This window comes from Lepus europaeus, chromosome 5, assembly GCF_033115175.1.
Source record: "Lepus europaeus isolate LE1 chromosome 5, mLepTim1.pri, whole genome shotgun sequence".
Lineage (NCBI taxonomy): Eukaryota > Metazoa > Chordata > Mammalia > Lagomorpha > Leporidae > Lepus > Lepus europaeus.
The window spans coordinates 78,078,398-78,093,529 of NC_084831.1; the positions used below are offsets into that span (position 1 = coordinate 78,078,398).

At 42.7% G+C, this 15,132-nt stretch overlaps 1 protein-coding gene across 3 annotated transcripts in view; it reads right to left on the minus strand.

Moving 5' to 3' along the window:
- The window catches only part of SSX2IP (SSX family member 2 interacting protein), a 52,358-nt gene that overhangs the window by 24,411 nt on the left and 12,815 nt on the right, over nt 1-15,132 (minus strand). For all 3 annotated transcript variants that reach the window (XM_062191639.1, XM_062191640.1, XM_062191637.1), the window contains exons 2-4: nt 3,425-3,554; nt 2,405-2,574; nt 1,152-1,364 (exon numbers count right to left, since the gene is read on the minus strand). In XM_062191639.1, the coding sequence (XP_062047623.1) occupies nt 1,152-1,364; nt 2,405-2,574; nt 3,425-3,467 (426 nt within the window). In that variant the 5' untranslated portion in view covers nt 3,468-3,554. The remainder of the gene's footprint in view (nt 1-1,151; nt 1,365-2,404; nt 2,575-3,424; nt 3,555-15,132) is intronic.

A 15,132-nucleotide genomic window follows, 5' to 3' on the forward strand; every position in this document is an offset into this window, starting at 1 on the left:
GAGTGCTGGTTCAAGTCCCGGTTGCTCCACATCCGATCCAGCTCCCTTGCTAAGGTGCCTGGGAAAGCATTGGAAGATGGCCAAAGTGCTTGGGCCACTGCCACCCATGTGGGAAACTTGGATGGAGTTCAAGGCTACTAGTTTTGACCTGACTCAGCTCTATTACAGCCATTTCTGGAGTGAACCAGTAGATGAAAGATCTCTTTCTCTGTATGTCTCTCCCTTTCTCTGTCACTGTTTTTTTTTTCAAATAATAAAATCAATCCTGGGGGAAAAATAAAAAAGGGAAGAGACAGATGGGCAAGTGTGCCCAGATATTATTCTCTCAAGATTCGGGTAGGCTTTGTTTCATCTGTCCTTGGAGAAGATGATATACAGGAAGAAAAACAAGAAAAGATAGAGGGGCAAGAATCAGCAGACGAAAAACCAAAAGGAAGATGATTTACCAAACATACACAAATTGAAAGAGCTTTGATTTTCACATAAGGAAATCTAAGATAGACTACTTAAAAAAAAATTTTGGCTTGAACTGATTGCCTTCCATCCTTAGTAAGACACACCATACTTGTTCCCTTTCCTTGCCAAATTTTATAAGCACACACACACACAGTATTTTATTTTCTAGAGGAAGACATAAAAGAAATAAAGGAAGGAAAATGAAGAAAGCACACTAGGACATTCACTATTTTAAGACAGCAGGACCACGGCCCTGTAAAAACACTTCCTTGTTTCAGAGAAAAGCTAGTTTACTGAAGCATTTCTCTGTGTTTTTATTCTAGAGCCCTAGGGACTTCTAAGAGTTAGAAGTTATCTAGTCTATCTGCTCTAGAAAGCTTTCACTTCTTTGGCAAAAAGGTCTCAGGAATATTTTCTGTGGAATTAAATGACACAGCCTCTCATGGGAAGACTCAACTTTACTAGCAAGACTCGATGCCCTGGGGAAGCCATATTTTCCTCAGAACATAGATACTTCCTAATCTAACTTTCTGCAGATTAAGTCACTAAATAAAACCTAAACCCTAAAATTTGATAAAGCAAATGAAAATTTATAGTATTGAATAAATTTATCGAACAGTTCAATAAAGCCAATGAAAAATGCACAGAACTGAATTACATAAAACGGCAAATACAGATGGAAATGCACATTCGACCTTCAGTTTGGTGTAGCAGTTCTGCAGATGGTCCATGTCACTACCCAATTTCAGGTTCTGTGTCTCCACATTCTCCTGAGCTAGAAGATTCTTCCGCTGAAGCACAAGCAGCTCATTCATGCAATTTAAAACAGCAACTATATTTAATTCTCTCTTTGTCTCTTTGCCTTTGGGTTCTTCATATAATGAAGGAAAACCAAAAGTCGTCAATTCCTGGTAGGAGAAAATGTTTTCTTTAAAGTTGCTTACAGATGAGGAGATGTCAGTCCAAGGATATAACATTTCAGTTAGAGGACATTCAAGGGATTACTGTACTTGGTGACTGTCGGTAGTAACAACACACCATATTCTTGAAAATCGCCTAAGTACTCTCACCACGGTGTGAGGTCATACACATACCAAAGCTCAACCAGTCACCCCCCAATGTAGACATTTCAAAACACCACACTGTACAGGATATATACACACATTCTTGTCAATGAGAATTAAATTTTTAAAGTTGGCTAGTGGACAACATAGTAAACAAAAAACCTTTTCTGAGAAAAAGAGAAAACTATCCTTAGCAAGTTAAGGAAACTGTGAACATCCCAAAGGACAGAGAATTAAGCTCTAGGATCACCTGTGACCTGCAGTTAGGCACTGAGGTTGGACTGCTATGGTTTGGATATGGTTACTCTCCCTAGGGATCAGGGGCTGGAAGCCTGGTCCCTGTGTGGTGATGGGACAGGTAGTAGAACCTTTAGGAGGTGGGCGAATGGGAGCCCCTCCCTGGGAATAGCTGATGCTGAGCTTGCAGTGAGAGTTAGGCTCTTGCGAGAGCAGGTTGTTATAAAGTGAGGCCAGCCCACCCACTCCCCACTCCTGACATAACCATGTATTGATACAGTGAAGGGGGCCCTTGCCAGAGGGCAAACAGATGGGGCCACTTGAATTTGGATTTTCAGCTTCCAAAACTGCAAGCTCGATAAAATTCTTTGCTATGTAAAGCACTACCCTCAGGTATTTTGTTACAGTAACAGAAAAATTGACTAATAAAGATTTTCCGTGTTGGAGCCCTTGGGGCGATGGGGAAGCCAAGCTGCTCCAAATAAAAACGTCAAACTGAAATCTAGATTAGAAGAGCAACCTGATGTATTCTAAGTCTCAGGCCACTACATGTGAAGATACTCATACTTGACAAACGTTTTTCTCGTAAACATAGTGTGTTCTATTTTATGTGATTCTTGCTATTCCTTACAACAGAAACACGTTACCTGATCAAGATATGAAATACTCTGTTCAATATTCTCTTCTGTGCAGAAGGCACTGAAAAAACTGTGCACATTTTTTGATAAAGGTATTGAAGAACATAGCACTTGCTGTGAGTATAAACTTGATGGAGACATCTTTGTTTCTGAGGTATACTGAGAGATATTTTTGCTTTCTGAAAAAAATCAATAAAAGGTATTAAATAACATAATTTCTGCAACCAAAGATTTTGAATTACTTTCATTTTTAACTATTTTCAAATACAGTCATTTTTATATAAAAAACTACCTTTTTCCAAAACACTACGATTTACATGGTATTCTTAGCAGGCATATTAACTAACAATACACAACCTTAATTTTTTTACTACTTTATGTTTGTAAGTAACAGACAAGGGGTGGGCATTTGGCCCTGCAACACCCACAACCCATGTGGCAGGGCCTAAGTCTGAGCTCTGGCTCCATACCCCATTCCAATTGCTGGCTGATGGTGGGAGGCAGCAGGTGATCAGCTCAAGTAAATGGATCCCTGCCACAAATGTAAGAGAGACCCAGATTAAGGGCTCCTGACTTCAGTCTGGCCCAGTTCTGGCTGCAGGCATTTGAGGAGTGAACCAGAAGATGAGTCACCTGTTGTCTTTCAAAATACTTAGGAAAATTTTTAAATGTTAAAAAAAAAAAAAGGACAAAACCCAATTGTGCCACTCAAAATTTATATGATTTTAAAGAAATAAATCAGAGAAACCTCTTAAGAGTAGCCACTGAATATATTTCAAATGCTTAAAAATTTCCCCCCAAAATAATAACCGTCAATAAAGTTACCTACCCAAGGCATTTAACTCCAATAATTATGGCATATTCTTAGCTTCCCCTGATAATTTTACTGAAGATAAAGAAAATTAGATAGTTTATAACCATCTACAATACTCTCAAGTCACATCTTCACTATTTGTGGTGACTATTTTTCCGGAAAAATGCACCTTTACAATGGCCACTCCAGTTTACAGCCATTTCAAATTCAGTTACCTGAGCACAGAGCTGGATCTGTAACAGTCATCCAATCTCCCATAGCAATGTCCAGAGCCAGGGTACCTGAGGATCGTTCAGCAGTGAAGCATGTGGTCCAGGTGCCGTCACTCTTTCAGGTAGGCATCTCCTTGAAAACCAAACGACAGAAGAGCATCTACTTTAACATGTGGACGTCAATATGAAATCAATGTGTAAGTCTGTGTACTCCAAATAGAAAAAATTTTGTATTATTCTTCCTGTGTACAGATACAGAGAACATGGTAAAGCTTAATAGTAGTTATTAAACACATCTAAATAAAATATGTAAGGACAAAGATGAAAGGCTTCCCAAGTCATCCTGGGGCATTCATGTTACTTCACAGAGAATAAGAATGGTGCATCACTTTCTAGCTCACAAGATTAAGCTAAGGAGAGCCACGTACTACTTCTCTATCACATCCTTTAAAATAAAGTATAGCTCTTATCTATGTAAATGAGATGAAAAATTTCTTGGCTAGCATCTTTTTGTTCATTTTTTCTAACTATTTATATTAGCAAAACTTATCCTCTAAATTACAATCCCCAGTGTTGGCACAGATGGAGGGAAATGAATACTCCAATGTGCTGCTTTCCAGATTACATGAATTTATACTACCATTAAGTGAAATGGCAATATGGATCAAAAGCCTAAAAATAAAAACATATCTTGATCTAGAAAATCCACTTCTAAAGTTTTATCCTAGCAAAAGATTCGTGTTTATGTGTACAAAGATCCACTGACAGTTTACTTACAATATCAAGACACCAGAAATGAAAGAACATGTTGCACAGTAAAAGACCAGGTCGGTAAGTGATGTATAAATACAACAAATCACTGTGCTGCCCTGAAACACAACTGTGTAGAATTAGGGTGGCTAACAAAGACCTACAAGCCAGCAATACCAATGAATGACACGGACTAAGTAACATACATAAGACATAATGAAAGAGAAACATTTCTCCATCACAAGGAAACCAATTCAAATGAAACTGTAAATGGCAACTGGCAACTGATGTCTTTCCACGCTGGAGACAGAGGAGGAGAGGAGACGGCAGGCACACTGGGGGACACACGCCAGAACTCGGGACAGCTGCTTCTCGGCCACAATCAAGCTGCGGTTGAAAGACAAAGCAAGTCCATCACTGACATGTTTTTGAATTTTAAAATAATTGTTTGAATTCTGGATTTGTATGTGAAGATTCCACGTTTTAACTGTCAGAAGCTAAATTATAAAAAGTAACTGCAAGCCCTCCTGTGGGAGGGAGGTGACTGGAGAGGTTATGAGAGTCATCTGAAAGGCACAGTGTTCTAGTCTGGATCTCAGAGGTTCCCTGGGTGTGCACACAAGAGCACGTCATCAAACTAGACATGTAAGATGCTTATGGTCCATCCACTGGGCTGCAAGTTACTCCTTAAACACCAGAAGAAGCTAAGCAAAATGTGTCTTTAGGACACAGCTGGACTGTGGGTCACAGGTTCACAACCCCTCTTCTGAATATTTAAGATTGTTCAATGTAAAAGTTAGATGAGTAACATCACATTCACAGTGGTACAAACTATGAAGAATATAAAACTCGATAATATGGAGAGCATCTAGATTAGTCAGGAGAGACTACACTGAGAGGTAACATTTGAACTGAGACCTGAATGATGTGGAATCAGCACAAGATCATCAATGACCACAGCAGCCCAGGTAGAAGAAAGAGCAGGCAGGTGCAAAGACCCAAGAGGGCAATGATCCAGGATAGGTATAAGGAACAAGGAAGCTAGTGCGTGTAAAGCACAGTAAGCAAGAGTAGAAGGCAGGAAATATGTTCTCTAAACTGCAATGAAAAGCTATTGATGAGTGTAAGCCAGGACAGTAACACCGGGGGCCGGCACTCTGATGCAGGTTAAGCCTCCGCCTGCAGTGTCAGAATCCCACACTGGTACTGCTTCAAGTCCTAGCTGCTCCACTTCTATTCAACTCCCCGCTAATGCTCCTGGGAAAGCAGAAGATGGCCCGAGTCCTTGGGCCCCTGCACCCACATGGGAGACCCGGAAGAAGCTCCTGGCTACTGCCTGAGTCCTGGATGTTGCAGCCATCTGGGGAGTGAACCAGTGGATGGAAGATCGATCTCCGCCCCACCCCTCATTCCCGTATCTCTGCCTTTCAAATAAATCTTAGAAAACAAAAAAGGAAAGTAGTATCACCTTCGTTATGCTTTAAGATGTAGGTGGGCAACAGTAAAAGGCTGGAAGCAATGAAGAAGCTACTGCAATTGCGCAGACAAGACCAGTGTCCCATCACAGTTCTAAAATGGATCTGTGGATCAATCAGATATGTGTTCTGGAGGGAACCTCCAGGACTCGCACAAATGGATTAAAGTGTGGGCAGAAATCGAGGCTGATGTCTGGTCACAGAGCAGCAGACGCTAAGTACCAATGATACACACACACACAGTCATCCAGATCTCTCACTGTTCTACTCACGAGCTTCGGCAAGGAAGGGCTCCCTAACCTATTTCACACTTCTCACTATTCTTAAATGGGTGCCTTCAGAAAGATGTGTAGGATAAAGGTTGAGCCTGTATCAAGTAAGAAACGCAATTTTACTTTTAGTTTCCGACACAGCTGTAAGTAAAACAGAATGTAAGGGACAATATGCCCATTTATTCTAATGCAACTTTGCTCTAGGTAAATCACTTAACCTCTCTTGAGTCACAGTTTCTTCACTGAAAACCCTTGATGATTTAGTGTGATTTAGTGATACAATGCATAAGGTTATTTAGAAAACTGCTCGGCATATGGGACTCCCCTAATTAATATTAGCTATCATTTTCATCATCTCGACACAGGGCTGTTTGGGACAAGTGACAGATTGCTGAAATCTGGAGAACACACCACTGCTCTTTAATAACAGTTGAACACACTGGCAGCAGACATTTAGACTAGGGGCGTGAGCATCTGCACCCCACATCTGAGTGCCTGGGTACATCCCCAGCTCTAGATCCTTAGTGCAGTTTTCCTGACAATGCAGACCGTGGGGAGGTAGCAATGATGGCTCCGGTAACTGGGTTCCTGCCACCCACGTGGGACACCTGGATTAAAGTTCCCGGCTCCTGGCTTTTGGGCCTCAGCCATTGTGGGCCTTTGAGGGGTGAACCAGTAGATGGGAGCAAGCTCTCTGCCTCTCGAATTGTGTGTGTGTGTGGGGGGGGGCAGTGAACATTTTTAGAAGATCTAGGCTCAGATATCATATCCTTATAAAAATACCTTAGGCAGTGGGCTACTTTATAATTGACAGGTCAGGAGAGAAACAAAATCAGATGAAAACAGAAATGAGCACCTTTCCGAGTCCTTTTGTTCTTTAAAGATATTTGGAAATAAGACAAAATAGTGACCTAAGTTCCTCCCTCTCTCTTCATAAATATCAGTTCTTTAAAATTATACCTTGTCAGTTATTGTTTCTCAGGAGTTTAGCTCTGCAGTGTCTACAGAGTTAGATGGTGAATTGCTACCTGCCCTAATAACTAACCACACTCATGAAACAACCTGCAAAATATTCAGGTCCAATTAAATGATCACAGTGAATAAACCAAAACTGCATTTTGAAGTCCCAGGAACAGAGAATAGAATTAATTATTAATTAATAATTAATATGACTTCACACAACCTAGAAGTTTCCAGGAATCCCCTCTGTTCAGTGAGGCACCAAATTACATACAATGAGAATTATGATAAAATGTTACCCAACCAGTTTTTCCAGAAACTGCAACTTGAGACCCTTAATCAATATACATCCTAAAATCAAAAAGGCTATTTTGAGCAAAGTGTTACAATCTAGCTCAATCACAGCCAAAATTTCATTGCTGACAGTTACAAACTTTTAAAATATGTTAATATTAGGCAATGGTAATTTGAAAAGCAAAAGAAATAAAAAGGTAACACGGTATCTCTGCTTTGCCTCTTCTATCACAAACTCATTTCAATGTGGAAGCTTCTAAAGCAGCCAGGGACTCCGTGACAAACCTGGGGCTGAAGCACAGGTCTGCGTTATACAGATTAACCAAGTTTATGCGGTGGCCTGATTATCCATGACATGTTATACAAACTTGGTTATATTAACATTGTTACTACAGTTTCAGTAAAAGAACAAAAATGGTAACAAGTGAGTCATGGTTTGGTTCAATTAACCTGGAACAAAACTTTCTATTACAGTCATGTATTATATGGGGACATCATAGTTGATGATGAGCTGTATACACACACACACACACACACACCAGTGGTCCCATGAGATTATACCGCCTAGTGCCATGGTAGGCATCTTTTTTTTTTTTTTTTTTAAGATTTTATTTATTTATTTCAGAGGTAGGGTTACAGACAGTGAGAGGGAGAGACAGAGAGAAATGTCTTCCTTCCATTGGTTCATTCCCCAAATGGCTGGAGCTGCGCCGATCTGAAGCCAAGAGCCAGAGCTTCTTCCGGGTCTCCCACATGGGTGCAGGGGCCCAAGGACTTGGGCCATCTTCTACTGCTTTCCCAGGCCACAGCAGATAGCTGAATTGGAAGAGGAGTAGCTGGGACTAGAAACGGTACCCTTATGGGATGCCGGCGCTGCAAGCGGAGGATTAACCTACTGCACCATGGCACCGGCCCCCAAGGCATCTTAGTTTGTATGAGCACAGGCTATGATTTCCCAGAACACACCTCTGTGGTTAAGCAACCCACAAGGATACCAATTACTGATGAGGACAGCTGTCCAGATTTCAACATAGGTCAAATTCAAGAGTGAATTTTATTAGTAAAACTTAGAGATTAAAGAATCTAAATACATACCTACCCTGTGAAAGCCATTTCATTTATGTAAGATTATTGGAAAACAGTCTTGAAATACATATAAGCATGGGGCTGGCGCTGTGGCACAGTGGGTTAACACCCTAGCCTGAGGTGCCGGCATCCCATATGGGCACCGTTTCTAGTCTCAGTTGCTCCTCTTACAATTCAGCTCTCTGCTGTGGCCTGGGAAAGCAGCAGAAGATGGCCCAAGTCCTTGGGCCCCTGCACTATCGTGGGAGACCCAGAAGAAGCTCCTGGCTTCGGATTGGCACAGCTCCAGCCGTTGAGGACAGCTGGGGAATGAACTATCAGATGGAAGACCTCTCTTTCTCTCTCTGCCTCTCCTCTCTCTGTGTAACTCTGACCTGCAAATAAATAAATAAATCTTTAAAAAAAATACATGTAAGAGAAAAAAATCGAGAAAGCAATCATGAAGAAACAAGGAATCATCTTCTATTGTCAATATCATAGGAACATAGTTTTTTTTTTTCTTAAGATTTATTTTTTTCAGTTTTATTTATTTGAAAGGCAAAGCCACAGAAGGAGAGACACAGAGAGAGAGAGAGAGAGATCTGTCATTTGCTGGTTCACTCCCCAAATGGCCACATCAGCCAGGGCTGGGCCAGACTGAAACCAGGAGCCAAGAACTCAACCATCATCTGCTGCCTTCCCAATAGCAGGGAGCTAGATCAGAGTGGAGTAGCGGGGACGTGAACCAGCTGTCCGAACAGGGATACTGGCATCACGAGCAGTGTCTTAACCCACTGTGCCCACACACTGGCCCCTACTTATTTACTTGGAAGACAGAGTAAGAGAGGGAGGGAGAAGAGAGAGAAAGGGAGAGTGTGGGAGAGAGCGAGCGAGCTATCTTCCTCCTGCCTGTTCACTCTCCCAAACACTCAGAATGGCCAGAACATCTGGTCTCTTATGTGGCTGGCAGGAACACAAGTGCTTGGGTCATTATCTGCTGCCTCCCAGGTACATTAGCAGGAAGCTGGATCCAAAGTGCAAAGCAGTTGGGTCACCAAGCAGGCACTCCAATATGGGACATGGGCCTTCCAGCCGCAGCTTAACCCAATGTGTCACACACCCACCCCAGAGCTATAGTTTTGTTCACCACTAGCAGGTAACGAGTATACACAGCCATCTAAAAACTGGTGTAAGTACTTCTCAACACGAATACCACCAGTAAGTCTTCATAATAGGAAATTTTACTCATTACAGAAAAACTTCAAAAATCTGGGTAAAAATGTTATCTTTACTTTTGAAGTCTACCAAAGCACTTTTAAACTACTTTGTCTTTCCAACATGTTGCTATGGTTACAAAACATATAGTTCATATACAACATATACTGTAGGTGTAAATAAACAAGGGCACTCTGGTCTTCTCCGGTAAAATGATTATGCAGAGCTTAATTATCAAGAAGCATTTCTAGGTTAGCATCTGGGCTGGAAAGCACTGAGACATCTGAACTTGCACCCCCACTTCTGAAAGGAAACAAAGATCTTATTAAATTCCATAAACCTATCATTATTCACATGACCCAAGTATTTTCATTCTTCTGTGAGCTAAGAGTTCAACAGGATTGCCACAGTCACATTTCTCACTGGGTGTGAAGCTAGGACACAAATGTCAGTTTTCAAAGTGTTGTTTTCACCCTATCACCATTCAAAGTTTCAGCACTGTACATGCAAATCTACCTACCTACTTAGCACTTGAAAGTAGAATACAATCAAAGAGAGTGTCCATCAAGTTTCTTTAAAAGACAGTTTCTGTAATCCACTTGAAATTATTCTACTTCCATCATATAATTTTTTTAAAGATTTATTTATTTTGAAAGACAGAGTTACAGAGACAGAGACAAAGATCTTCCATCTGGTGGTTCACTCCCCAGGTGGCTGCAACAGCCTGCTCAGGCCGAAGCCAGGAGCTTCATCTTAGTAACCTACATGGGTGGCAAGGGCCCAAACACTTGAGCCATTTTCTGCTGCTTATCCCAGGACACTAGCAGGGAGCTGGATGGGAAGTGAAGCAGCCGGGACACAAACTGGCACCCAGGGTTGCTAGCATCTCAGGCAGTGGCTTTACTCGCTGCAACACAATGCCAGCCCTAGATTGTATAATTCTTACAGGAACTCACTTAAATTGAAGCACATCTGTAAAATTTGTCCCTACTTTGCCACAGACAATTGCTTCTTTCTTATTTATAAACTCTTTTCTTAGAGTGAATGTTAATACAACATTGGAGTTAAATTTATAAATCTTTAAAAATTTGCAGTTCTAGTTAAGTGCACCTGCATTTTCTATCAGGACCGTTCCTCAGATACTTCATTTTCTTCCTCTGCCCTCAAGACACAAAACAGTCTCAATACACAGCAGTAAGCTGCACAACCTTGGAGAGGTAGGCTCTAAGAGGGTCCCTGGTTATTCTTGCCTCCTGGTGTGCACTCCCAAGGGTTATTTTGCTCTTCAAGTATAGGTTTAATGACTAGCTTCTAACAGAATATAGCAGAAATGAATGGATTTTACTTCCAAAACAAGGTTATAAGCTGGCTGGGGAGGGGTTGGGAGAGGGGGTCAGGCATTTAGCCTGGTGGTTAAGATACTAAGATACCAGTTAAGATGCTCAGGTTCCACAATGAAATGCCTGGGTTCAATACTCACCTCTGGCTCCTGACTCCAGCTTCCTACTAACACAGATCCTGGAAGGTAAAATGTGATGGCTCAAGTAGCTGGGTCCCTGTCACCCAAGTGGGATACCTGGATTGAGTTCCCAGCTCCCAGTTTCAGCCCAGCCCAGCCCACACTTGGCTGTTGTGGGCATCTGGGGAATGAACCAGCAAATAAGAGCACACATGTACATGCTTTCTCTCCACCTCTCAAATAAATACACAACAATTTCTTTAAGAGCCTGTGATTTCCATCTGGGGCATCATTTCACCGTCTCTCAGATCCCTCTTTCTGGGGAAAGTAAACCATCATGTGGGAAGTAGCACGATAAAGAAATCCATGTGGCAAGGAATGGACAGCTGCAGCCCACTGGGCCTGTAATCTGCCAAGAGCCATATGAGTGATTTTGGAGGCTCCTATCTCAGTCAAACCTTGGATGACTTAAGAAGTCTGCAGGCCTGGCTAACAACTTGATGGCAGCCTTGACAGGTGAGAGGTCCTGAGCAGAGACATCCAGCTAATAAGCCAAGCCCAGATTCCTGACTCAGAAATTCTAAGACAATAATCGCTTGTTTTAGTCGCTAAATTTTGCAGTAATTTGTTACACAATTGGTAGCTAACATAAAGCCATGTCCACACATGCACGGACACACACATTTCTTCTAACGTGTCTACAATTTACATGCCTCCTGCTGAAACATAACTAAGAATGACACTATACCCTAAAAATAGAACTGATTGGGGCCAGCGCTATGGCACAGTAGGTAAAGCCTCTGCCTGCGGCGCCAGCATCCCATATGGGCACCAGTTCTAGTCCTGGCGGCTCCTCTTTCCATCCAGTTCTCTGCTACGGCCTGGGAAAGCAGAAGATGGCCCAGGTCCTTGGGCCCCTGCACCTGCGTGGGAGACCCAGAAGGGGCTCCTGGTTTCGGATCAGCGCACCTCTGGCCATTGCAGCCATTGAGGGAAGTGGATGGAAGACCTTTCTGTCTCTCCCTCTGTCTGTAACTCTCTCTCTCAAATAAATAAAATAAAAAATCCTTTTAAAAAAATAGAACTGATCAGGTTTATGGCAATTATATCACCTAGTACTACAGTGAATCATTCCCTGTTATCATAGTTGGAAGGCCCTCTTTAACCATGTCCAGAGGACAAGGAATGTATTCATCTTTGTATCTCCCAGTTCCTGAATTACAGCAGCTGCTCAGCAAATGCCTGTAAAATGAAGGGGCTCCCACACAGAGTGTGCTCACTTTAGTCTGTGCTGTCTTCTTCCGCCATTCCCCAAACCAACGCCCTCTCAAAGCACAGTGAACCCCCAGCAGCCCCCTCAGCTAGCCCTCTCCAGACACTCGGGCCCTCGGTACAGAAACTCTAGTCTCCAAGCCCGCCTTGTACTGACTAGCTTGTCTCCTCCTCCCCAGCTACACTGACATTTCTGTACTCCCGCCTCACACGGAGCTTCCTGGATGCAATCATCAGTGGTGGCTCAGGTAAGTAACACAAGTTAACACCTTCATTCTGGCAAGCCAAAGTGGACAGAGGGCAGCAGCAATGGAAAAGAGGAGCCAGCCTTTTAGAGAAGAGTATTACACTTCACTCCCATTCTCTCATCCCCTCTATCCCTCAAGTCTCCAACGCACCTGCAAACCGAAAGGGAGCGCAGCAGAAACAGTCTCCTGAAAACAAGAAGCCCTCCTCACTGTGCACTATCGTCAGCGTTCCTTTCCAGTTTACTTGAAATTCACACCTGAGAAAAGGCAGTTGCCGACCTAATCAGAGTTCTAAAACAAACTCCTATAGTCAGAAAATAGGCTGGCGCCATAGCTCACTAGGCTAATCCTCTGCCTGCGGCGCCGGCACCCCAGGTTCTAGTCCCGGTCGGGGCGCCAGATTCTGTCCCGGTTGCCCCTCTTCCAGTCCAGCTCTCTGCTATGGCCTGGGAAGGCAGTGGAGGATAGCCCAAGTCCTTGGGCCCTGCACCTGCATGGGAGACCAGGAGGAAGCACCTGGCTCCTGGCTTCAGATCGGCGCTGTGCACCGGCTGTGGCAGCCATTTTGGGGGTGAACCAAAAAGGAAGGAAGACCTTTCTCTCTCCGTCTCTAATTCTGCCTGTCAAAAAATAAAAATAAAAAATAACAGTTTCCCATTCCACAGGAACATAGTAACATACTATCTGGACTTCCAAATACCACACAGGATCTTTCATAAAAAGCCTTGACTAAAATCAAAGTTAGCATTACTGTTACGAAAATAAACATGTCAGTGTTTGGGGCGCCAGTGCTGTGGTGCAGCCGGTTAAGTCACTGCTTGTGATATGTGCATCCCATCTGAGGACCGGTTTAAGTCCCAGCTAATCCACTTCCGATCCAGCTTCCTGCTCCTGTGCTTGGGGAAAGCAGTGGATGACAGCAGATGAGGTCGGGTCCCTGCCACCCAGGTGGAAGACCTGGATGGGCTTCCCGGCTCCTGGCTTCAGTCCAGCCCAGCCATGGCCCCTGCAGCCATTTGAGGGATGAACCAACACATAGAGGCTTGTACTTGCTCTCTCAGTCTGTCACTCTGCCTTTCAGATAAATCTTTAAAAAAATAAAAACATTAGTCCTATCTTACAAATTCAGTCATAAAACTGAAGGATTCAGTTATCAGCATAATTTTAAATAATATTCTAAAAAACTAAATATGATTCTTTAAAACATTAACATCACCTACACTTCATTCTGTCCCAAAGGAAACTACAGTTAATATGGTACACATACCTCCGCTACCTCAAGCACAACGCCGGTATGCATATCAATACAGAATAACAATTCAACCTTTTTAGAAAACCCACTTTTTATCAATTTTAAATCTAAATTATTTCATCTACATAGAGTAACAGGACAATTATTCTCTGTAGAAATAAAGTCTTCTTCATAAGTTGAAGTTTAAATCTGAATGGCCAAAACTAAAAAAAAAAAAAATGGTATTACCCTAATAATTTGCTTTCATATTGAGCCTGTAACTACCATTCGGTATCCCTGATGTGAAAACCTATCTTGGATTTTGTAGCATTTTGAATCTTGGATTTTCAGATCAAGGATGCTCACCTAATCTCAAAATATTTTTGTAACTATTCCAAAACCTGAGACGTTTCCAACTGTGAAACACTTGTAGGCCCAGGCATTTCAGACAAAGAACACTTGAACCTGTTTTAGGAGGATTTAGGGTTAGTGGTGACAGTGCAGACACTGCACGCCTCAGAGGCTGGGCTCGGAACCAGGTCACTTACTGCTGGACCATCTCACAATGCTGGTCCCCTCACTTGTAAAATGGGGTGGTAATGGCTACTTCTTAGAGGGCATTCAATGGGCACTTAATGAGCTCACAGGTGAAAAGCTAAGCACCGAATAATTAAGTTATAGGGTACTGTTTTCATAAACACGAATGCCAGGCACTATTCTGAATGCTTTATGTGTATCAGGAAGTCAATCCCCCACAATAACCCTGTGTGTTATTCCCATTTTACAAGATAAGGAAATTGAGGCAGCGAAATTAGGTAATTTGTCCCAGGTCTTAAAGCCAGCAAATGGCAGAGCCACTCCCACTCCACCCAGGACGGCAGAGCCTATCTCTCTCCATCATCAAGCATGGCCATTTCAGTGAAGAGACTCAGGAAGCAGCATCTCCCATCACCATCCCTTGATGGCCAGGACGCAAAACCATACACCCCAACCGGGCAAAGGCTGCAACACAACGGTGCAAAGGCACAACTTAAGGTAAAATATTTCCCAAGTATCCCTTTGGATTGAGGAATACAATCTCAAGGATGCTCCCAGTCAAGGCTGTCAATAGAAAGCTCCCCTCTTCTTAGCTCAGGGAGAGGAGAGCTACACACTGTACTCTGCACTCCTTACATATCCTTGAAATGATTGCTGTTGCAGAATGAGAAACGTTATGGCATAACAGCTAAAAGCACAGGATCCAAAGAGGACACACCTGCTTTCAAACACCAGCTCCCCCACTTATCAACTAAGTGATCCTGAGCAGAAGTCTTCCCTTGGCCTCATGCAAAAGGGGAGGGAACACTGTCTTTACTTCAAAGGACTGTTGTATAGCAAAACAAATTTCATTATATTTTATAATTTTATTAAATAAACATACACATGGAAGGAGGTGTTGGGCTCATGGTAGGTTCTCAGCAAGCACTGGCT